Source organism: Pimephales promelas, chromosome 12 (assembly GCF_988280905.1).
Source record: "Pimephales promelas chromosome 12, fPimPro1.hap1.1, whole genome shotgun sequence".
NCBI lineage: Eukaryota > Metazoa > Chordata > Actinopteri > Cypriniformes > Leuciscidae > Pimephales > Pimephales promelas.
Window position 1 is genome coordinate 30,254,456 of NC_142780.1, and position 23,755 is coordinate 30,278,210.

The 23,755-nt window shown below is 36.4% G+C and overlaps 2 protein-coding genes across 3 annotated transcripts in view; one reads left to right on the forward strand and one right to left on the reverse strand.

Moving 5' to 3' along the window:
- The window catches only part of adam22 (ADAM metallopeptidase domain 22), a 59,028-nt gene that overhangs the window by 30,414 nt on the left and 4,859 nt on the right, over window positions 1–23,755 (forward strand). The window contains exons 7-30 of one of the 2 annotated variants that reach the window (XM_039650700.2): window positions 4,438–4,507; window positions 4,698–4,768; window positions 5,557–5,631; window positions 5,780–5,851; window positions 6,907–7,073; window positions 7,172–7,256; window positions 7,346–7,430; window positions 7,558–7,609; window positions 11,721–11,820; window positions 12,515–12,586; window positions 12,677–12,769; window positions 12,849–12,929; window positions 13,410–13,460; window positions 13,550–13,613; window positions 14,104–14,209; window positions 14,863–14,982; window positions 15,056–15,224; window positions 15,665–15,776; window positions 16,904–16,994; window positions 17,409–17,462; window positions 18,224–18,331; window positions 20,399–20,499; window positions 20,597–20,663; window positions 23,133–23,219. In XM_039650700.2, coding sequence (XP_039506634.2) covers window positions 4,438–4,507; window positions 4,698–4,768; window positions 5,557–5,631; window positions 5,780–5,851; window positions 6,907–7,073; window positions 7,172–7,256; window positions 7,346–7,430; window positions 7,558–7,609; window positions 11,721–11,820; window positions 12,515–12,586; window positions 12,677–12,769; window positions 12,849–12,929; window positions 13,410–13,460; window positions 13,550–13,613; window positions 14,104–14,209; window positions 14,863–14,982; window positions 15,056–15,224; window positions 15,665–15,776; window positions 16,904–16,994; window positions 17,409–17,462; window positions 18,224–18,331; window positions 20,399–20,499; window positions 20,597–20,663; window positions 23,133–23,219 — 2,153 coding nt within the window. The remainder of the gene's footprint in view (window positions 1–4,437; window positions 4,508–4,697; window positions 4,769–5,556; window positions 5,632–5,779; window positions 5,852–6,906; window positions 7,074–7,171; window positions 7,257–7,345; window positions 7,431–7,557; window positions 7,610–11,720; window positions 11,821–12,514; window positions 12,587–12,676; window positions 12,770–12,848; window positions 12,930–13,409; window positions 13,461–13,549; window positions 13,614–14,103; window positions 14,210–14,862; window positions 14,983–15,055; window positions 15,225–15,664; window positions 15,777–16,903; window positions 16,995–17,408; window positions 17,463–18,223; window positions 18,332–20,398; window positions 20,500–20,596; window positions 20,664–23,132; window positions 23,220–23,755) is intronic. The other variant, XM_039650699.2, reaches the window with a different exon arrangement.
- cldn12 (claudin 12) lies at window positions 125–3,911 on the reverse strand. The gene is made up of 3 exons (XM_039650766.2): window positions 3,754–3,911; window positions 2,523–2,826; window positions 125–2,173 (listed from the first exon to the last, which is right to left on the reverse strand). Exons 2-3 carry the CDS (start codon window positions 2,797–2,799, stop codon window positions 1,428–1,430), a joined length of 1,023 nt encoding a protein of 340 aa, XP_039506700.2. The 5' UTR covers window positions 2,800–2,826; window positions 3,754–3,911; the 3' UTR covers window positions 125–1,427.

A 23,755-nucleotide genomic window follows, 5' to 3' on the forward strand; every position in this document is an offset into this window, starting at 1 on the left:
AAAATATCTAGATTACATTACTAACTACAATTTTCATCATGTAATCAGTAATAACAGACTAAATTTTCTAAGTGTGTTTACCCAAGCAATTGTGTCTTGCATTTAAGCAAATCGAAGCAGAAAATGTCATTCAATAAATTGCATTTTAATAAAGAGAATTCAAGACATTAGTAGTCCATATACTATGTAAAAAAACATGAATTAAAATTGACATTTTGCAACACAGCTTTGCAGAAAAAGGCCAAATGAAATAGATCTGAGCATTATTTCATAGGCAATGTAAGACAAACTATTTGTTTGTAAGACATTAGTGTTTTTCTCTTATTTCATTAATGGAACAGTAAACAAACATTACAATGAGTTACATTGCGGTGACTTCTCTGGTGTGGGACCTTTAAAAAGCAACAACAAAAACATTTGCAGTAAAAAGAGGAGACTGGAATGTAACTCGTTTCATTAAAGGTGTGTTGCTCATATAAGGCTCATACATAAATCAAAAAGTGAAAGTACAGTCTTGATAATTAGTTAAATTTTCAAAGGCATCAGGCAGAGACTAGTAACATGGTTTAAACTACAAGTTCATTTAAAACCTGCAAACTCTTCTTAAATGTATAAAAAGACAAAAACAGAGAGCCTATAAATGTCAGTGTTCATTTAGCATTTAGACCATTTTTAAACTAAAAAAACCCAGAAATTAAAAAAAAAATGTTCTATCAATTTCAAACATCATAAACACAGCAGTAAAAATTATTTATCCTTCACATATAGTCATGTAACAACCACACAAAGCAAAAAACAAACGATGATCAGGTATTAGAATTTAAGACAATAGAGCAACATATTCTCTAAACCACAAATGTGGAACTTCATGGCACTGACATTAATACACGCCACAGAGATGAGTGTAAGTAGTCAATGTAGGTTTCATCTCTTTCTAATAATCATATTTAAATATTAGTAGACATATTTACTAACAAGTTAATACAGTGCTTAACATCAACAATAAGTTCAGTGTTAGTATTGAGGTTTAAACGCATAATAAAGACATCAGGGTGATAAAACATGAGCAAAATTACTTTCTTTGAAAATCAAACATAAACCAGTCACACTAAATTGAAGTGGAATTAAAAAACAGTTTACACAGAAATGTGTTTTAAGAATAAAGTACATTAAGAAAGAGATGCTCAACTTTTTAATTCCACTTGTGTTGTTGCATTTATGACCATTTTTCCCTTTTTGGCAATTTTCAGTGCTATAACTAAGAGGCACCTGCTACATCAAGTGAATAATGGAGCTTATGTCAATGTTACCCCTTTTGTTCACTTCAAACTGACCATCACAGCTATTTTCTTATTTCGAATGAATAGAAAAACAATAACAGATTGACCTCTTTGATTTAAAACAACTGTGAACACCCCAACGCAGTGTCAGTCTGTAAGCACAGGAATGTCAATCTCAATGCCTGACATATGGGAGCGTGTGGAATAGCGGTGCCCAGCATACCTCTGTGAGGGGGCGTAGCTCTGCGAGGGGGCGTATCCCTGAGAAGGTGCGTAGCTTTGAGAGGGGGCGTAGCTATATGCTTGTGAAGCTCCGACTTCTGAGCCATAACCGTCAGGCACAGACATCTGTTGCATGTAGATGTGGGGCGGCATAGGCTGTGTCGGTACAGGTTGGTACCCCTGTGCTGGGACAAAAGCAGGGGCATCCAGAACAGCTGGAGGGAAGTTCTGCGGGGCGTAGGTCATGGGAGAAGGCAAGCCGTTGGTCATGAGGGGCTGCGCTGAGGGGCTGTTGGCCATTAAGGGCATTTCAGGGAGAGGTAGCCAGAAGGGTGAAGGCAGTTTTTTACACATGCAATACCACATGAACATCAGCAGAGCAGCTAAGATCAGACCACCAGCACTGCCGATGGCCACATACACCCCGAACTCAACGGCAAACAGATTTTCGTAGCGCTCGTTAAGGTCGCGCGTGTGGAACAGGAACCAGACAGACGGTGGCATGGCGATGGCCCCACCTAGAAACAGAAGCATCGCAGCAACTAGGTGGCAGCCTGAACTGTTGACCAAGCAGCGCGAGTTCTTGATGTCATCAGGAGTTTTGGAGCAGCAAGCGGTTTTACACATGCCAGTGAGACAGAGCAGAATAGCCAAGCTGGAAAACAGCAGACCTGTGCAGAGAAGAGGTTGGCGTCAACATTTAAGAACAAACTTAGGGCCCTTTGATTTCCACGATACAGTCATAAAAGTGTCGAAATTTGTTGAGCTGGACACTTAATCAAATTATGAAATGGACTCCTGTCTGTGAATATTAAATCACAAAAAGACTGCTATATGAGGTCATTTCATAGGGAACTATTATTGTTAAAATGTTAATAAATTATAATTTTATATTTTGATACATTTTATGAATTAAAAAGATGAGACATTAAGTTTTAAAAAATGATATTAAACCATTAAAATGGAATCCAGAAAAATGATGGCCCTATAAACTGACAAGCCAAGTCACTGAGCACCTACCAGCAGGTAAACAGAACTGCAGCAGTCTGAGGTCCAACTGATCTATTTTAGAGTACCAGTCCGCATCAAAGTAATAGCAACCCGTAGAACCATCTCGCTGCACACACTTGGTCCACAGGCCGTCGTACACGGTCACGTTTTTGGCATTGCGGTTGAAGGTAACTAGGCGTGTGGTTCTCCATTGAGGAATGAGCGTAGCGACAATCAACCCACCCACCGACAGTATTGCGATGATGAAGGCGAAGGCATTGGTGGCGTGAATGTCGCGGCAAGACATGGCTGGGGTCAGGAAAAAATTGGAATCCTTGTGGGGATGAGATAAGAAAGGAAATTGTTAATCAAGAAAAATGAAGAGAGAAAGGGTAACATGTTTTGAGTCATTTGCAAAAGTTTGCTTAATTGAAAATTGAATTTGGCTTCCAGTGTATGGAAAAACGAAAGGTGTAATGTACTGTTGTATGAGAACTGAACTGAGCTGGACGATGATGACGTTTTTTGCAAAACTGCTTTATAGATGAAATTAACTAATTCAATGATCTTTACAACAGAACTGAATCAACACTGAACAGACTTGCAATGCATACAAAATGCATCATTTTACTGTTATCACTGCAAAGTTGCTTTGAAACAATATGTAATTTATAAAGTCCTATTATATAGATATAAATAAAAGTGACTTGATTTGACTACTGGAAATCTTACTGTAGTATACCCTCCCTCACAGACATACAGTAAAGATGAGTCAAAAAAGGGTTAAGTGATGATTGCATTGCTTATACATGTCGTGTTAAAAGTACGAGTGTGTAAGTATTAATGTAAGTTATGTACCTAAAAGTAGACTGTATGTGGACTACAATAAATGTCTCTGAGTTTATGTACAATAGACGTGTAACGTTAGTCCGTATACGGTGAGTATCCGTGTAAATGTCATTACAACAATAGATGTGAGACAATCGCATCCCTGTCAGGAGTTTCTTAGGTTTCTTACTGAATGTTTCAGTTTATCACAAGCGATATATTTGTTCTATTGAAGCTATTTTTTTCTGTATTTCACGGGCTCAACATTTGTGTTTACGGTTTGTTTTGATTCCAGATGTGGTTATGATTTATTCAAGAGTCTATTCGAGCGCTAACTAGCTAATTTCAGCTAACTGCTAACTTCACGATACAACCTGTTGCGCATTAATTTCATCTTAGTGACGCTGTCAGGACCAATATATATCACACATACCTGATTAACAGTGAATTTTAAATTACTCTTTTGGTGATACAATCGTCATTTTCTCACACAATCGGTGATCCTCCGCGGTCCCGTACCGTCGTGTCTTGTTGTGTTTATAAGGACTCTCAGGAGCGCGCAGAACTCGCTGTGCGGGTGCGGTGCTGCATGACGTCATGTGCGCGCTCACAAAATAACTGTGTGCGAATCGATGCAGTGTGGTGGAGTTTCCTATTGCGTAAAATCAAATTGTATCTTGGCCTGCAAAAACAGTAGTCAAAAGGTTTATCTTCCACTTCATTTTTATTTATTGCACTTGCACCTTTTTTAAATGGTCTTGCCCATTTCTATACTTGCTGTCACACACTTAATACTTGAGTCACACTGAATATACTTCTCAGGGTGGGTGGTTACATATTTGGTTATATTTCTATAAATTTGGGTACAATTTTGGATACAAAAGATCTTTTGGGTAAAACAATTAATTAAATAGCAAAAATGTTTCATACAATAAATTATAAATATTAAACATTTGTTTAGGCCATTGTAACATTGTAATTAATTAATTTGTAAATCTGTTGCTTTATTAAATATGCTCTCTATCTCTTTCTTATACAGATTGAGCACTGTGCCTCATCAAATTCACTAAGTGTTAAGTGGGAGTATATGACACATAATCATATTTCCTCTCTCTAGGAGGAGGTTCATGTGCACATGATTTATCAGTCTCATAGTTTGGACGGCCCAGAGGACTTCATTTCTGCAGGTATGGACCATTCTCCTATCCAGATTTCAACCATTATATATATATATATTTATATATATTTATTTATCATGTATACTATACACTATAAATCAGGGTCCATGGGGGATCATAAATGAAGCAAAATTAGTTAGTTTAGTTTGCATACACTCTGTGTTCAACTGTCCATACTGATAGTTAATGTTTGTTTAAGTTCATCTGGCAGAGTCACCATTCCAGAACCCTTCACTGTTCAGTGCCGCCCACAGAAGGAAAAAGAGACAGGTGTGTGTACTGTGTTCAAAACACTTGTGGGACATTGTGTGTGTCTGAGTATTCATTCTGATGTGATTTCAATGCTGTTGTAAGTTCTGCTCTCTCTCTCTCTCTCTCTCTCTCTCTCTCTCTCTCTCTCTCTCTCTCTCTCTCTCTCTCTCTCTCTCTCTCTCTCTCTCTCTCTCTCTCTCTCTCTCTCTCTCTTTCGTATGTCTATCTTTTTCTCACCATCTCTGCTCCTCTCATGAAATATTTAGAGCAGGGCTGTGGACTCTCTATGGCACTAATGTATAGATCAGCTGTTCCTCTGGAGTAAGCATGTTTTGCTGCTGCAGGGTGATGAAATGAAACATGTTTGTCACTAGGTTTGGGAGTCGAGAACAATTCTAATTCAAAATAGGTTCCTTTTTAAAAAATATTAGAATAGAAATGCGTAATGTTTATTCTGCATTCTTCTACTTATGTTGATGGAACACTATAACAAAATATGAATAAAATTACAGTATGCGTATCTGTGCCACTTTAAACTTTGCTGTTGGTGCATGTCAGACTGAATGTATGATACATTGTTTTTTGAAATTAAAAGTTATTTTTGAATTATTATGCTTTGTTAAGATTTCATAACAGGCTGCTAATATTACTTTCCACACTTTTTAGTTGTTTATTTCTTCAAAGCTACTCAAAGAATCATTCAATCATAAGGGAACCCGAAATCCTCATCCCTTGTCACTATCTCAGAACACATCTCAGTCTGAAACTACAGGAAAATAATGCACAATGTCTAATTTCTCACACAGGTATCACGAAATCCACGGAGTGTTGCAGATGAGACCAAATATGTAGAGCTGATGGTCATAAATGATCATTTAATGGTAAGATTAGTGACAGTCCATGATTGACCTAATTATTAACCTGCCTAAATGATAAAGTCCACTGTTCTATGCAATTTATCATTGTTTTTTTTTTCTTATGGCTGTAATGCATTCATTTTATTATGCATTCACGTTCATTTTCCCCCAGTACAAGAAGCATCGCCTTTCCGTTGGACAAACAAACAACTATGCCAAGTCTGTTGTAAATATGGCTGATCTGGTAAGTTGCTCATGCTATATACATAAGACTTAACAGTCTTTTATTTATTGTATTTTAATTATGTATGGTTTTATGCCAGGTTCAGACTACTACACAATCAAAATGTCTGTTACGATGTCAGATTATGCAATTTGGACTCCTAAATCCTTTTTGTGTCATGGACAAGAAACATATCCCGACCAGATATACTGTAACGACCAGTCATCACTTGCCATCTTTAACAACTTGCATGATGTCATCGAGAAGGTGGAACTAGCGAATGACTTCCAGAAATAAGAGCGTAAACAAACAGCGTATTTATCCAGTATTGATCAATTTTCACTCGGTCATGGTAGTCCGTCGAGGAAACATCATAAAGCTACAGTAGGATTATTGTTGCCATTGCATAATTCCACCTAGCAGCACCAATGCCATTGTCTTTCTTTCGTTTCGCCATGTTTGAAAGCTATGTACTCAAGAGCTTCACAGCGTCACAGATGTGACTAAACCTGTTGTGGAGGACAGAATATCCATGCTTCTGTCGGGATGTTGTGAAGCATTACCGATGTGGCATTGGTTGTCTTCCACTATGATGAAGTACGATAAAACGATCGGAATGAGATAAAACTATCGATTCTTGCGTCCACATACGACACCCTACGTCAAATTTATCGTGCCAAAATCAGGTTGAGATTGTGGTCTGAACCCAGAATAACTTACATTGTAAATGTATTAAACAGATTATAACTGCTGAAGGATCCTCATCAGTTTCTCAAGGCAAATAGAGCAGGCTGACACGCTTGTCATGAACTGCTTTATCTGCTTGTTTGTCAGTCTGTCTGCCCTTGACAGTCCCATAAACATTCCTCCATCTCTCTCTCTCTCTCTCTCTCTCGTGAGATGCAGCTGGCATTTGGTTCCTTCAGCCTGTTGTTCATTATGTCAAAAGAAAAACAAAAAAACATCCATCATTCTGCAGTTGTCACATGTGTCCTTTGGATTGAGAATTACATGGAAGAGATGCAATTCTTTATTCCCCTGTTGATAACAAAGACATAATCTTTTTGTATCTTCAGTATTTCAAAGAGCAACTTAACACTAGAATTGTCTTGGTTGCAATGGAAACTTGGGCGGCAGACAACAGGTTTAACATCAACGATGACCCCATGGTCACATTACGAGAGTTTATGAAGTTCCGAAGAGACTTTATTAAAGAAAAGTGCGACTCCGTTCACCTTTTCTCGTGAGTTATAAAGAAAACGCACACACACACTCACAGCAGACATTATTTTTATGATCAAGTGAAAGGACATTTCTAATGAGCTTTCTGTTTGCCTCCAGGGGCAACCGTTTCCATAGCAACTGGGGAGGAGCTTCCTACATGGGCGGAGTCTGCTCGCTCACTAAAGGAGGCGGAGTCAATGAGGTTTGTGGTTGTTGTTATGTAATTAAAATGAATCTGTTTGTTTGTCATTATCAAAGGTATTTTATTTGGGTGTTTTTCTGATTTGTTAGTATGGAAAGGAAATGGCCATAACTCTCGCTCAGTCACTGGGACAAAATATCGGCATCTTTTCCGATAAGAAGCGCATTTTAAACGGTGAGTGTTCTCATTTCTTATTCTAACCTTTATATTTTTCATGCGTGTTCATTGGCAGTAAACACGGGAGTACTCACACATATTGACTCTCATAGTTTTTCCGCTGTAATCCATCTTTCCCACACAGGGGAGTGCAAGTGTGAAGATAAATGGTCTGGCTGCATAATGGATGATGTTGGGTAAGTTTCTAATAAAGCAGATTTCCCAAATCTCCTAACACGCACAACTCACTCAAGTTTTGAGACCCTATTGGAGATGCAAATTAGTCTTACTAAAACAGCCTGTCATGCTTTGTGCTGAGTTTGTGTTCCTGTGTTTTGTTGCTTTAATAACGTTACATTTAATGTAGCCAAAGTAACAGTGTTTGAAATTTATGCCACTCACTGATCCATAACGCTTTCTGTCACATCAGATGTTGTTAACTGGCAGCTAGTAAGAAAGTGAGACTGATTTAAATGCTATTTCTCATGAAAGTCCACTAGGTGGCAGTAAATAATTTGGCATCTCAATTCATCTGTCTCGGTGCTTAGTCATTTCTGTGTCCTGTTTTCATTTGGCTGTTGTTGTTGGGTGGGCATATTAACAGTACAGTCTGCGAGGATGAATCTCACAAAACCTTCCACAAAATATGCACATTTCAGAATTACATTTCTTAGTACTACTGTAATATTTTGTTTTGTTTTTTGATATTGGGGTAAAATAAGACGTTTTGGTGAGATAGACCAATGAACTCCTGTGTAAAATTAGAACACAAAATCCTCAACATTTAATGAGAAAGTGTTATTGATCATATTAGTCCAATTTTCTATTTTTGGCTCTCCACTGTTGACATTTCACATGTGGACATTGACATTTCACTGTTCATGATTCAAATTCATCCTGGATCTTTTTAAGTAGTCTTAATATTCACAAACCGTGTTTGTCAGTGTCAAAGTGAAAAATTGAATGATCAGACTTTGCAAAGCACTACTGATAATTAGTATTTAAAACTAAAACGGTAAAAGAAATTCACAGTGGTCATGCGAGACATGCCGATGTGAGGTGATCAGATACGTGTGATGTGTTAGGTGTTTGTTCATGTCACAGTGTGCGTCTGTGTGTGTTGGTTTGTCTTTATCCATGTGTTTTAATACCTTTTGCGTTTCCCCTTGTTCCCGAATGGGACAGCAGGTGAGCAGACGCTTGGCTGTGTCATGCTACTCGCTCGTGTCCTGTCGACCAGTCAGCTGCTGAGTCACTTCAGCCTCGCCCCCCTCACTCCATCTAATAGCATTATGGCCTTAATTTTATTCAGTCAAGAGTGCAATATGGTGGAAGTGCATTATGTTGGGACATTCTGCAGTTTCCTGTGTGCTCTCTTAAATTTTTTCACTGGTTTTTAATTCGGCCGACAGCTCATAATCGGACATGTTTCATTAAGAGGGGATTTTTGGGATCCTCTCATTTTAAAGGGGTCATATCATGCATTTTTAATCTTTTATTTTGTTCCTTATAATATTAGCTAAGGTCTTTCGGTATTTTCCACCTTCTCTCTGCCCCTTAAAATTTTTTGGGGGGGGATTTGTTGTTAGGTCCTATATAGTTTGAACTAGCCCATTATTAAATAAAAGCCTTTTTGCAACAACAAAAAAGTAGTGAACACCTTGGCATCCTTGTGTGGTTATAATAACCATGAAAAAATTACATTAACTATAGTTTAAAAAATGTTCCAATCTTTTTGAGTTCCGAAACATAATTTTCCGTGATATAACCCCTTTAAACAGTTTAAAACAGTCTGCAGTCATTCACACTCAGAACAGAACAATCATGATTTCACGCTAATGCCAAATGTCATAAAGCCTGCGTGAGACACACACAGTCTACCTTTAAACGCAAAACTCTTTTATAATACAATTAGATAATCAGAATTATGATGACAAAAGTGATTGACACCTGTCATCTGATATGTAATGGCTTACTGACAGGACGTTAGCTGAAATTCACACCAGCACTCTCAGTATGTGTTCACCCTCCGTCTTGCTGTGTGCTTAGCTTCTCAAAAAAGACTTCTTCTCTTCACAAGTCATGTTTCAGAACACATTTATTAAGTCATTCACTTTTTGTTTTTATCAATGCAAACATTTCCACAACTTGAATATAATTTGTAGAAGTTCATAAACTGAGAGAAAAAGTGTTGTAATCACCACACTAAGCTAAGCTCTTTCTCACTATCAGGAGAATATGGGACTATTGGGACAAAAAGTCCAAACTTCTGAGTATGAGAAAGTCCTGTGGTTCCAACATGCACATATATATGTTGTAGTTGGGCTGTTCTTATCATTTCCTGAAAGCTACAGCACACTCTCACAGCTCATGTTATTTAACAACAGTATCAATGGCCTTTCAGACAGACACGCTCATCTGTCTCTCCATTGATAGATGTTTTGATGAGTTTTATTTTCCGTGCAGCCTGCATGTCCGATCTGATCCACTAACTCCAGTGTTGATGTGGCAGGATATGTTGTGTTCTCTGTTTCCCCCCTTTAAGTTTGTCTTCCTGCTGTTAACAATCCTGTGAAAATGTCTGCAACACATTAAAATTAATTACCAATGCTCGAGCAGGTAAGAAAAGGTACCCTGATATTCCAGGAACACACTCAGCGTCTGGTAAATGAAGAGTAACCATTTGTACAAGGCATAATGTGAGATATGCACTTATTGATTTGCAGCCTGCGGTTAAGGCTTCCTGAAACTGCATTGTTGCAGACTGTTACTGATTGGAATAGTGCTTACTGGTTCGGAATGATCTCTGCTGGATATTGAGGGCAGTGACCCGGCTGATACAGGCTAAGCAGTATTCGCCGTTCTCCTGATACTGTTCGATTTAACCATACTGCCACACCTCTGTTTACAAGTGGGAAAATTGTGATTTACATCAAAGAGAGGGTGTAGTGGATGGACAGCAAAAGCTATGAAAGTGTCATCAGAATCAGAGAGGATTCGCCTAAAAGGAGAGTGATTTGCGTAATTTATTTGGACCAGGGTTTCCCAAACTCGGGTTCGCAAACTATGAAGGAACAGGGGGTTTGTGAGTTGGTTAAAAGATAATTAAATCATAAAAATAAGTCATTATAAATAATAAAATCAATCAAAATTAAAGGATGAAATATTTTATTTACCCTGCATGCACTGTGACCATTAACTGACATCGATCGATTGATTGATTGATTTCTGGATCAAGACGAACAAAAACCTGTAATCCAAAGGATAACATGCTAAAGTAAAATACTTATTTCCAGCACGGTAAAACAATAGACAAGAAACAAACAAACTTTTAAAGCTTTTAATAAGTACCGAATAACATTGTTTTGCAGTACTTGGTAAGTAAGTTTCACAAACAACCATGCAGAGCAAGCAAAATCTACATGACATTGAATCAGAGTTAATACCAATATTTTCTTTACAGAGAAATCAAAAAGCTTTGATTTCAGAAAACATCAGAAAACATGTTACATGGTACATGTTAAATTCTTGAAACATTGATTTAAAATCTCAGGGGGACTATTTAATTCAAAGTGGTTCGGCTGGCAGATAAATGTGTGAATCCTGGTTTTAGAGCATAGATATAAACACACAGATCCTGCAATTAGCACATCCATCACATTTAAAAGGTCAAGATCTGCCTGTAAACAAATGAAAGGCAATTGACGGATTCTTCCATTTCACCCAATTTGGTTGTTGTGTTTCTTGTGTTTTTATGGTGTGTTTTGTTTGTTAGTCTGAGTCCTGCCCTCTGCTGGTCTGAATGAAACCGAGTCAATAGCCACTGCCAGCCAGACTGATGTTGTTTACATTCAGCATGACCAGTTCATGTTAAACCTATTTTCTAACCCGAGTCCATCATTTTTAACAGTAATATGCTCCGTTTTCCACAACAGTGACCACGTTTACATAAACCTTTTGATTTTGTGTCATGTAAACATGATTTAACTTGATTGCTATAAACCAATCAGAAATGCTATACTTTTTATTTGGGATTGGAATATCCATATTCATTTACATTATAATCCATACTGGTAAGCACTTCCAGTATTTCCATACGTGAGTAGTGGGAAAAGAATCTGTTTGTCAGTTTTTATGCACAGTGTAAACGTGTAAACGTGGTTACTGAGGTAAAAATAGTTGCTTTTCAGTATAAGCTCAATGTGAATTTGATAGTGTTACAAACCTATAAAATATAGTTTCAGCTGCTGTATGAATCAAAGAAAATTAGGCATTATGACTTTTGTGCTTTGTGGTTCTCTTTAACAGCTTTTACTTACCCGAGAGATTTTCTGACTGTAACGTGGAAGAGTTTCATGATTTTCTGAACAGTGGAGGTGGTGCGTGTCTCTTCAACAAACCTTCAAAGGTAAACCCACTTCAATTCTGTCTGAGTTCATAGCATTTACTTTCCTTAGCACACCACTAAGCCCACACAAAAATTAATATTGATCAAAAGTGACTGTAAATGCTTATATTCCAAAGATTACATTTCAAATAAATGCTGTTTTTGTGAACTTTATGTTCGAAGAATATGTGAAGAAAAATGTGTGATGGTTTCCACAAAAATATTAAACAGCACAACGGTTTTTCAACATTGATGATAATAATAAGGAATATTTCTTGAGCACCAAATCAGGTATTAAAATGATTTCTAAAGGATAATGTGACTGAAGACTGGAGTAGTTCAGCAGAATTATCACAGCAATAAATTACGTTTACAAATATATTCAAATGTGTACTGTGTGTACTTATTTTGATAAAAACGCACATGCATGTATATATTTGAATACAAAATTGATATTTATATATAATATAAATTATGTATAAATATTATACAGTATATACATGCAAATATACATGCATATGTGTGTATTTGTATATACAAAATAATTATAACCAGTACACACATTTTGGATGCGATTACTTGCGATTAATTGTTGTCCAGCACTAGTATATGAAAATAAGGAATATATGTGAAATAATAGTAGTGCAATATATGCTGCAAAATAACAGAGTTCTTTTTTCTTTCTCTTTTGTTATTTTTATTTTATGTTCTGTAGCTCTTGGATCCTCCAGAGTGTGGAAATGGTTTTGTGGAGGCAGGAGAGGAGTGTGACTGTGGAAGCCCAGCCGTGAGTGATCTTACATCAACATCACGATCACAATAGTCTGACACTGCTTATGTAATCTGTTTTTTTTTTTCTTCTTCTGTCTTTATGCAGGAGTGTGCTAGAGAAGGGGAAAACTGCTGCAAGAAATGTATGTTGACGCAGGGAGCCAAATGCAGCGATGGCCTCTGTTGTAAAAACTGCCAGGTAGGCGCTGAGTCGTACACGAAAAATCTGCAGCCTTCTGTTTGTGTTATTTTTAATGCTCTTTGTGCTATGTCTGTAGCTGGAGTTTATGGGTGCACTTTGTCGTGAGGCTGTCAATGATTGTGACATACCGGAAATGTGCACTGGGAACTCCAGCCAGGTGAGGGGCACAACACATCCTACAGCAGTATGATTAATGGACTAATACAACAGAGTCTATCCTGGAACAACATTCCAATCAACCAATCAGATTTGAGGGACGAGTTTACTGGTTTATGTGAAGTGTAGGTTTGCAACCAGGGCTAGGTGCTTATACATCAGTGTTATAAATGTTACATCTCATTTCCCTCTGATTTTAGGGAGAAGTTATGGGTAGGGGTAGGGTTAGTACTAAATTTTCAGACAGAAATATTGTTCCAGGGTCAACAAAATATGTTGATTCAGAGACATGTCTTACTTGGCAAAATCACGGTGACCAGCACAGCATATGACATATGAACTATATAGTGCATACTACATATGTTTAAAAATAGCAGATAGTGTGACAGTATAAACATGCTCTTTTTCTTTCCTCTAGTGAATAATTTTTAATGGTATATGATATATTTATTGTGTAAATAACTCAATATATTTTTTACAGTGTCCTCCAAACCTGCACAAGATGGATGGGTACTCATGTGAGAAAGACCAAGTGCGTTTTTAAAAATATGTAAATATATATGAAATATAATTACAATTTATATTATGTGACCAATTTTTGTTCATTTGATCTCATTTCAGGGAAGATGTTTCAATGGCAGATGCAAAACCAAGGACAGGCAGTGCAAGTACCTCTGGGGAGAGAGTGAGTGACAGTTTTTTAGTAGTGTTTATATACTATTAGAGTATTTATTTATATTTTTAGTTTTAATTTTAAGGTTTAGTCATTCATGTCCTTTTGTCACTTTTGTTAGTTTATATATATATATATATATATATATATATATATATATATATATACTGTATATATATATATATATATATATATATATATATATATATATATATTTCCATTTAGCTTTCAGTTTCAGTTTGATGTTGAAGTTAGCTGCCAAGGCAACATTTAGTATTTTTATCTAAGTCTTTCATCTAATATATATATATATATATATATATATATATATATATATATATATATATATATTCAATCACTAAAAAACATTTGTTTTATAGTTTTAGTTAATGCTAATAAAAAACTGGTGGGTGTGATATCACTTCCTGCTGTTTGAAATATGTTTTTTGTTGTTGGTGTGTGGTTCTGGTGTGATTATAATTGAATATTTTTGTTTTAAAAGAAGCAACATCGGCTGATAAGTTTTGCTATGAGAAGCTCAACATTGAGGGGACAGAGAAGGGCAACTGTGGACGTGACAAAGACACCTGGATTCAGTGTAAAAAACAGTGAGTTTGACCGGCATAAAAGGTTGGCTAATGCATTTCCATGACAGGTTCAGGTATATAAAATTACACTTAGAAGTAGGGTAAGATATGTTTTAATAAAACATATGTCTTTTTTTAAACTGGTTAAAACTCTCTTCGCATCCTGATAGCAATCACTTATAGAAGTGGTCTAAATAATAAAACATATTACATTATAATACATTATAATACATATATTTTCTGTGTTGGTCCAATCATTGCATTCCTAGGATGTCCTACCTGCTGGTCAACATGTATTTTCAGCATGCAGACTTGTAGATAGACAGTCATAGAGCGCCACAAACAAACAGCAGCCACCTTTTACAGTTCCTCCTGAGCCTAAACAACAAGCTTATGTTGCGTTCATGCCATTTCATAACCGTAATTACAAGATGGCCACCCGTGACGTTCACATCCTCATATTCAGATTAACGCTTTTCTCTGGCAACACTATCAATGCTGAAATGAATCTGCTGCAGTCAAGTGGTACAAGTGCGATAGTTTTAAGTAAGACTATTTTATTTTAATTACTAGTAGTGATCACATTTGAGTTAAGTCATTAAAGCATGTCAGGGATGTGTAAGATCATTTAACTTGGAACAGAGATTAAAAAGTGTGCACATGTGTGTTTTCAGGGATGTAAACTGTGGATACCTGCTCTGCTCCAACATTTCTCCAGCACCCAGACTAGGAGAGTTACAGGGAGGTTTGACTTCCTTCTCTGTGGCCCAGCACAGCGCATCACTGGACTGCAGGTACAGTCAGAGACACTCACTTCAGGTTTCTATGTGTTGATTCATTTTCCTAAAGTAAGTGTGAATGTTTCAGTGGAGGGCATGTGCTGATTGACGGCGACACTGATCTGGGATACGTAGAGGACGGAACGGCATGTGGGACGGATCGCATCTGCTTTAACCACAAATGCCTCCCAGTGCAGGAGTTCAACTTCAGCACGTGCCCTGGCACCAATGAAAGGGTGATCTGCTCCGGACATGGGGTGAGAGATTATGTGTGGTGTGAACGGGGACAGTTGTGTCACCCACTGATCCAGCTTCAGTTGAAATGATGATATGACCTGAAACATGCAATAGAACAAAGCTAAAATACATTTTGACTAAAAAAATACATAAAATGTGTATAGTTAAATATATTTTATTATGAATATACAGCATGAATAATAATACGAGAATAATAAGAAGAGAATAATAATTTATCATTTTAAGTAAATAGCATAAATCAATTTTTATTTTCTTCTCAAATCATGGTGTGACTCGGATTGAACTCCTCTAAAGGTCATTTTTTTGTCACTAAACATGTGTTTAATGCCGACTTGTATGTAAATAAACAATTCACTGATTTCAGTCCCTGCATGTTCTGCAAGCAAAAGATTTAGTTGAAATGCTGATAAACAATACTATGTGTGTGTGTGTGTTGTAGGTGTGCAGTAATGAGCTCAGATGTGTGTGTGACCTGGGCTGGGCAGGTGAGGACTGTAACTCCACCTCTCCATTGAGTTACCTGCTGGTGCGTCCCACAGCCAAAACATCAGGTAGGCCAAACTTCCTCTTCCCCTTAGACTTCACAAAAGGATGATGCACAGAACCAGTCACAGTTTCCCTACTCAGAGATCCTTTACCAACACGCATTACAAATAAGCTGATGACAGAAGACATGGTGGTTATGTGTAAAGGCTCCAGCAAGTGTGAACTCTTCATTACCAAAGTTGCAAGAATCAGACGAGGTGCCACTTCTGAACATATTTCATAGGTTATTTCTTTAAAACAAATAACATATGTCAAAATGCAAGTAATAAGCCATGTGATGCAGTGCATTACTGCGATTTCACCTGTGATAAGATGCTTTTTTAAGCACAACATGAAACCGTGGCACCAGCAATATTAACGCACTGAAGGATTTTATCATTTTAATTTATTTTGTCAACAGCATAGAATTTCTTGATTATTTACTAGTCATTTTACATCAGATTATTTCTTACAAAATAAGTGTTTGGCTAAATTTGATGGTTCCTGTTATTAAAAAAGGATATCACGATATAATGATTTTATTTTCTTATTAGTGTGTTATTCTTCTGTTCTGTCATATTCATGTTCAACAGTTCATTCACCACTCACACATTTCACACGCTTTTAATTTCTCTTTTTATTTTTCTGTTTCATGGCTTTTGTTTATACGCACTCGTTCTTTGTGGACAGGCTCATGTCTTTTGCTGGAGTGACAGTGAGTTTAGATTTGAGTTGTTGTTTCTTGTCGTTTCTTCTCTGTCGTTTTGTCGTTTACTCACCCCATTATTCCTTTGTGTTTCTGTCTGAATGAAAGCTAACAGTGTGTATCTGCTGTGCTGTGTTGTTATAAACCTTGTCATATACCCTGTTTCATGGATTTGATGTGTATGGATGGCTTTAACATACAGCCTCCATAAAGAGAAAGGCATACATTTTTATCTTAATCTTTTTTCTAGTTCCTGTCTTTATCTGTCTTTATTTCAGATTGATTTTGTCATGCGGTCAACGGGACAAAACAAACAAAATGCTAAATCAAACATAAATATGAATCATGTTTACATCCAGATTAGTTTTGCTTTGTCCAGATGATTGCAGGTCAGTGTTGTCTGCTAGTTGCCATGGCTACAGATTAACCATTCTGTTACTCTGACAGGCATCGCAACTACTAACATCATCATCGGGGCCATTGCTGGCTCCATCCTGGTCCTTGCACTGATTCTAGGCATTTCTGCGTGGGGATATAAGTGAGTCACATGACTGCTGACGTCTCACTAGCTGAAAACATTATTAAACTTTCCCTAAAGGAGTAGTCCATCCAATAATGAAAATTCAATTATCATTTACTCACCCTCATGTTGTTCCAAACTTGACTTTCTTTCACTGAACACAAAATACGATCAGCAGAATTGTCAAAACAGCTGTTTTTCAATAAAATGAAGAGATTTTCTAAACTATTCCTTTTGTGCTCCATGGAAGGGAAAAAATCATAACATACAGTTTTGGAACAATATGAGGGTACGTAAATGAATTAAAAAAAATGTCATTTTTGAGTGAAATGTCCCTTTAAACTGGAATTGTACATATATTTGTTATTTTATTATGATTTTTCTCTTGCTGTTTATTTTGTTAATTGTGTTTTTTCCGCTCTCCCCATGAAGGAGCTACAGGCAGCGTCAGTATGTTGAATCTGATGTACATCGAAGATTCTGTCGGTTTGTTCAGCTTTCTCTTCATTTTATAGTGTTCTTTTATGTGTCGAGTGAAGGAGTGGAAAGTTTTGAATTATTATTATTATTGCTCGTACTTTTGGATTAAGAATTAGAACAAACACCTTACCCTACATACAGTATTACATTTTGGCTTGCAGACTACCGTACAAAAGTTTGGCTAGGAATGATTTTTTTTTAATGTTTTTGAAAGAAGTCTCTTATGTTCACCAAGGTTGCATTTATTTGATCAGAAAAATAGCAATATAGTGAAATATACAGTATATATATATATATACTGTATATTTAAATGTTTCTGTGATGACAAAGCTGAATTTTCAGCATCATTACTCCAGTCTTCAGTGTCACATGATTCTTCAGAAATCATTTTAATATGCTGATTTGCTGCTCAAGAAACATTTCTTATAATTATCAATCTTGTGCTGTGCTTAATATTTTTTGTGGAAACTGATGCATTGTTTTTCAGAATTCTTTGATGAATATGAAGTAAAAAAAACAACAACATGACTTATTTGAAACATTAACAGTAGAACCTTTTGTTACAATACAAAATGTTTTTACTGTCTCTTTTGACCAATTTAATGCATCCTTGCTGAATAAAAGTATTCATTTCTTTTTCTGTTTTTTAACTTACTGACCCCAAACATTTGACTGGTGGTTATATATTTTCCTAAGTGATAACATTTTTGCTGGCGGACGATATTCCCAGCCCAGTTTTCAGATCAAATTTTGTTTCTGTTTGTCAGTCAAATGCCTCCGGGTGATTACGTGAAGAAGCCAGGAGACGCGGATTCTCTCTACAGTGACATGCCGCAGGGCGTGAGCTCGAACTCTGGAAGCAGCTCCAAGAAGAGGTCTGCTTACCTGTCTCACTTCCAGATCAACACCTGCTCTTTCACCCCCTCTATCCCCTCCATCAGCCAAAACATCTCTCTTTTCGGCTTCAGGTGTGCTTCATCTCCATCTTCATCTTCATCGCTTTGCCTGCTTCACTAACAAATAGTGGAACGTTTATTTTAAAAACAAATAGGACAGTTTACTTTGAGAGCTCAAAAGACTTGAAGTTGGAGTTTTCAATTATGTTAAATTTAAAGGGTTAGTTCACCCAGAAAATTCCATCAGTAAAAAAAGTTCTGTCGGGGTGGTGATGGCGCAGTGGTTAAGACACATGCCTTTGGTGTGAGAGACCCGGGTTCGAATCCACTGTGAGACACCAATGTGTCCCTGAGCAAGACACTTAACCCCTAGTTGCTCCAGAGGTGTGCAACCTCTGACATATAGCAATTGTAAGTCGCTTTGGATAAAAGCGTCAGCTAAATGAATAAATGTAAATGTAATTACTCACCCTCACCCACTGTAAGACTTTCGTTCATCTTCGGAACAGAAATTAAGATATCTGACACCCCAGAAAAGCTAGTAAAGACATTGTAAAATAGTACAAGTGACTACAGTGGCTCAACCTTAAGTTTATTAAAAAAACTAAAATAATGAGGTTATTCAACTATTCATTTTTATCTGTGTGGGCTTCTGAGTGAGTTCATCTAGCGCTTCTGGGTTGTACGTCAGAACAAAGGCTCACTATTGGCCTTTGTATTAATACATAATCACTATATAATAGTTAGTCTAAGCTCTGATGTACAACCCAGAAGTGCTGCGCTGTTACACTACGTCAACAGCTTAGGAGAATGACATGGAAGAGAAGAGATGGTTGAATAAAGTCGGTATTATTGTTTGTTTTTGCACACAAAAAGTATTCTCATCGCTTGATAATTTTAAGGTTGAGCCACTGTAGTCACTTGAGCTATTTCAACGATGTCTTTACTAACATTTCTGAGCTGGCAGATATCAATTACCAGTGAAACAGCTGTCAGACATTTCATTAAAAATATCCAAATTTTTGTTCAGAAGATGAACGAAAGTCTTACGGGGTTGGAACAATACTGACAGAATTTTTATTTTTGGGTGAGCTATCCCTTTAAGGATCAACTTTGTCTCAGATGTTTCTGTGAAAATGCTTTCTAGGCATAAGACATAAAACTTCTTAGAGCCAAACGTCACTATTTGTTCTGGAGTTAGTCTCATTACTGTCTAGGAGATACAACTGAGAGATTCAAGAGATCTCCTAAAGAGAGTTTGTGTTGTTGTTTTTTTTAAGGGCCGATTCATTTTGACTGAGCTCTATTTATTTAAAGAATTAAATAATTCCCTTTTTATTTGGCACAGACTTTTTAAGATAAAGTGTGCAGTTCTTTCTACAGGATGTAATTTTTACTGAAGACTTTTTATTACTTCCTTGATGAGTTGTCCTTTGCAGGTTTGTGCTATTGGCTCAAAATTCTGTAACTGTCTGTTTGTCCCTCTCTTGGTTATTGTCAAAGTCTTATCAGGCTCTAGTACCACTAATACTGAGGCAGTAAGTAAGTCAGTGTCTTCATGGTGTCCCATCTCCATGATCTCATGCTCATCTCACTCATCAGTGTGTTTGTTCAGCTCATCACAGTGTTGCGAATCATTCCTGCTTCACAGTACGAAATGAATATACTGTAGTTTTAATTTAAGAGAGAACTAAAAAGAAGTACATGATATCACTTGGATGATGGTGATTTCATTAAGTAATTTGACGTTTATTTGAAAATATAGTGGCAATTTTTCCATATAAGAAGTGATTGCAGCACCCAGAGACATGAGAAAAAATATCCCAGTGATATATAACAGCGAGTATAACGATTTAATGTTTAACGTGAGTTTAATGTTATCCAATATATTAAGACATACACGATAGGAACATTAAAGTGTACTGCTAAGTAGGAATGACCCATGTGACTTCTCAAGCATTTGTTTTCCTCATACAGAACCCTTTTAATCTCTATAACGGCATTTAAGGTATTTAAAAGATAATTTCTCTCTTCTTTGGTCTGAAGATCTAACGGTCTGTCTCACTCGTGGAGTGAAAGAATCCCAGATGCCAAGCACATCTCTGACGTCTGTGAAAACGGACGACCCAGGAGCAACTCATGGCAAGGTAACACATCCATAAATGCATCAGCTCTAAATGACAGAGCTTGCATCAGATTAATCTCAGCATTCATATGACATGTTTGTCTCCTCTGTCACTGCAGGAAACATCACAGGTACCCGTAAGAAGCTCAGAGGGAAGAAGTTCCGTCCTCGCTCCAACTCCACAGAGTAAGAGATTTTGTATTGAAATAGAGACGTGTTTTCTTTTATTTGGAAACACAGGGTGGATATTGGACTTTGCATGGAGTCTTAAACTCTATGCCATGTATCAGTACTGCAGTGTGTCCAAGATGAATTTGTTCTGTGTTTGTTTTTGGTGTGCATTGGTTTAATCTCTGGAACGAACAGCACGCCGAAACTTACCTGCACGTCTTCATCTGTAAATGAACACAATAGATTCTGATTTCAGCTTGACGCTTGTTTCTGCACTCTCCTTTTTCAAACGCATGTGACAAACTGACCAAAGAACAACATTCAGCTGACCTACACAAATACTACTACTTTATTTTGTAATATTTGTTCAAATCTCAAGCAAGGCATTCAAAAATGCATTAGGAAGTGGCGTCACACTTCTGTGATGTGCTTTAACGTTGAATAGCTTGAAGTTCTTCTGCTAAATTTAAAGGAATATTTCACTCAAAAAATAAACATTCTGTCAACTTTACTCATCTTCATGCCATTCCAATCCAAACCTGAATCACTTTCTGTCAACATAATTGTGTTGCTTTTACTAAACTTTTCAGTGACCAGGGGCTGTTTAGCCAAATAAGAATAATAAAAGTAGCCCAAAATGCACTATATTTCGAGACATCTAAGGCCATATGAAATTAGGAAGAGATCGAAATCCTTTATTGACTGATAACCTTCACCTCTACCATAGCTCTTAAATCTAATCTTCCTAACCTAAGTGCTAGAAGAATAGTGCCAGGTTGATGTCAGTGCAATTATTTGATAAAAAATACAACAAAAAAACAGCAATATTTTGAAATATTATTACAATTTAAAACAGCGGTTTTCTATGTGAATATATAGTGAAGTGTAATTTATTCCTGTGATCAAAGCTGAATTTACCGCATCATTACTCCAGTCTTCAGTGTCACATGATCCAACAGAAATTATTATAAAATGATGCTCAAGAAACGTTTATGATTATTATCCATGCTGAAAACAGTTTTTTACATTTTATTTCAGGTTTCTTTGATGAATAGAAAGTTCAAAAGAACAGAATTGATCTGAAATGGAAAGCTTTTGTAACATTAATCACTACCATTCAAAAGTTTGGGGTCAGGAAGAATTTATTTTTTTATTTTTGGGGGAAAGAAATTAGAAAATACTTTTATTCATCAAGGATGAGTTAAATTGATCAAAAGTTACAGAAAAGATTATTTTAAATAAATGCTGTTCTTTTGAACTTTCTATTCTTCATAGAATTTTTTGGGGAAAAATGGTACACGACTGTTTTCAACATTGAAAATAATAATTTATGTTTTTGAGCATAAAATCAGCATATTAGAATGATTTCTGAAGGATCATGTGACACTGAAAACTGGTGATTCAGCTTTCAAATTACATTCTAAAATATATTAAAATAGAAAACAGTCATTTTAAATTGTCATAATATTTCACAATATTACTGTTTGCCGTTTTTTTCATCAAATAAAGCAGCCTTGGTGAGCAGAAGAGACTTCATTTAAAAACATAAAAAAAAAAATGATCTAAAACTTTGACCGGTAGTGTATATTATATAAGTATTTTATAAATTTGAATATTTACATATGAAGAGTTCAGATGCAAAAGCCTCTAAATACCATTTGAAATTTTCTTTTTTAATGATGATTTTTATCAAACTTGTATATTTAAGTTCAGTAATTTCACTTAAATAACAATTAATAGGTAATTATCATTGCCATTTAAGTGAAATCACTGAACTTAAATATACAAGCTTGATAAAAATTATCATTCTAGAAGAAAATTTCAAATGGCACTTAGAGGCTTTTGCATCTGAACTCTTCATATGCTCATGAAGGCTGCATTTAATTGAGCAAGACATGATCTTTCAAATCCAATATGCGTATTTGGTGTTCAAGAAACATTTCTTTTTATTATCAATATTGTAAACAGGTAATATATTTTGTGGAAATTGTGGGCATCATTTTTGTCAAGATTCTTTAATGAACAGAAAGTTCAGAACCCCTTTCCCTGTTCACTTTTAATTGTATGTTAAGGGACATTTTGCTTTGTGTTCTACTGAAGAAATAAAGTCATACAGGATTGAAACAACATGAGGATACGTAGATGAAGACAAATTTTTAAAAAATACTGAGAACTAAGGTCAATTGGATGCTGATGTAACAACAGCTGTGTTTTGTAGAGTCTTCGTTTTGTTTTGTCCTGCACCAGCCACAAAGCGAAAAAACTTGATATGATATCTGATGTCTGATCTCTCACCTGCATCTTGGACCAAAAAGAATGCCAGTGCTGCTGCTGTCTTTTACCAACTTCCTTCTTTCTCCTATCTCTCCTGTTCTTTATCTTTTCTTCTCCCCTTCCCTTCCCTTTCTCTCTCTCTCTCTCTCTCTCTCTCTCTCTCTCTCTCTCTCTGTTCACCATCGCTCCTTCCCCATCCTCCTCCTGCAGGTATTTAACCCCTTGCGTCAAATCAGAGTATTATGTTACTAAATGGGTAGAAGATGTGAATAAAAACACTGAAGGACCTTATATTAGGTACAAAAACACCAGACTGCATTATATCTGTCCCCTATCCATCAGTTTCCCTCCTCAGTTGTTTTTTTTCCCTCACCAAATATCATTTTTCAGAGATGAGAGCTGAGCGTTAGGGTTTGAAGGGTTTTGTTTCGATGTATTTGTTTCTTTTTGATCTGCTAAACTCATGAACATTTCTACAATTTCAAAGAGTTACATCCAGAGTTTTGTAATCATGAATCTTAATTGCTTGTCCTAAGAAATCTTCCTATCATACAGTACATCCCAATTTAGTCGTATAACTGACCACTTGTCTTTAAAGGAGACGGAAGGCATTTGTTATTCAGTAAATCATTTGATGTAAACATCAATAACCATGAGATGCAAGTATCCATGCCTTTCATATGATCATATCACAAAACCAAGATCAGATTTCACCCCAAAATCAACAGAAATAAGAAATGGCCCATGAAGTATTTTGTGACATTATCTGAACATTATAAATACAAATAAAGACTATTTAAAATGAATTTTACTCAACCATTTGATTTTGGACT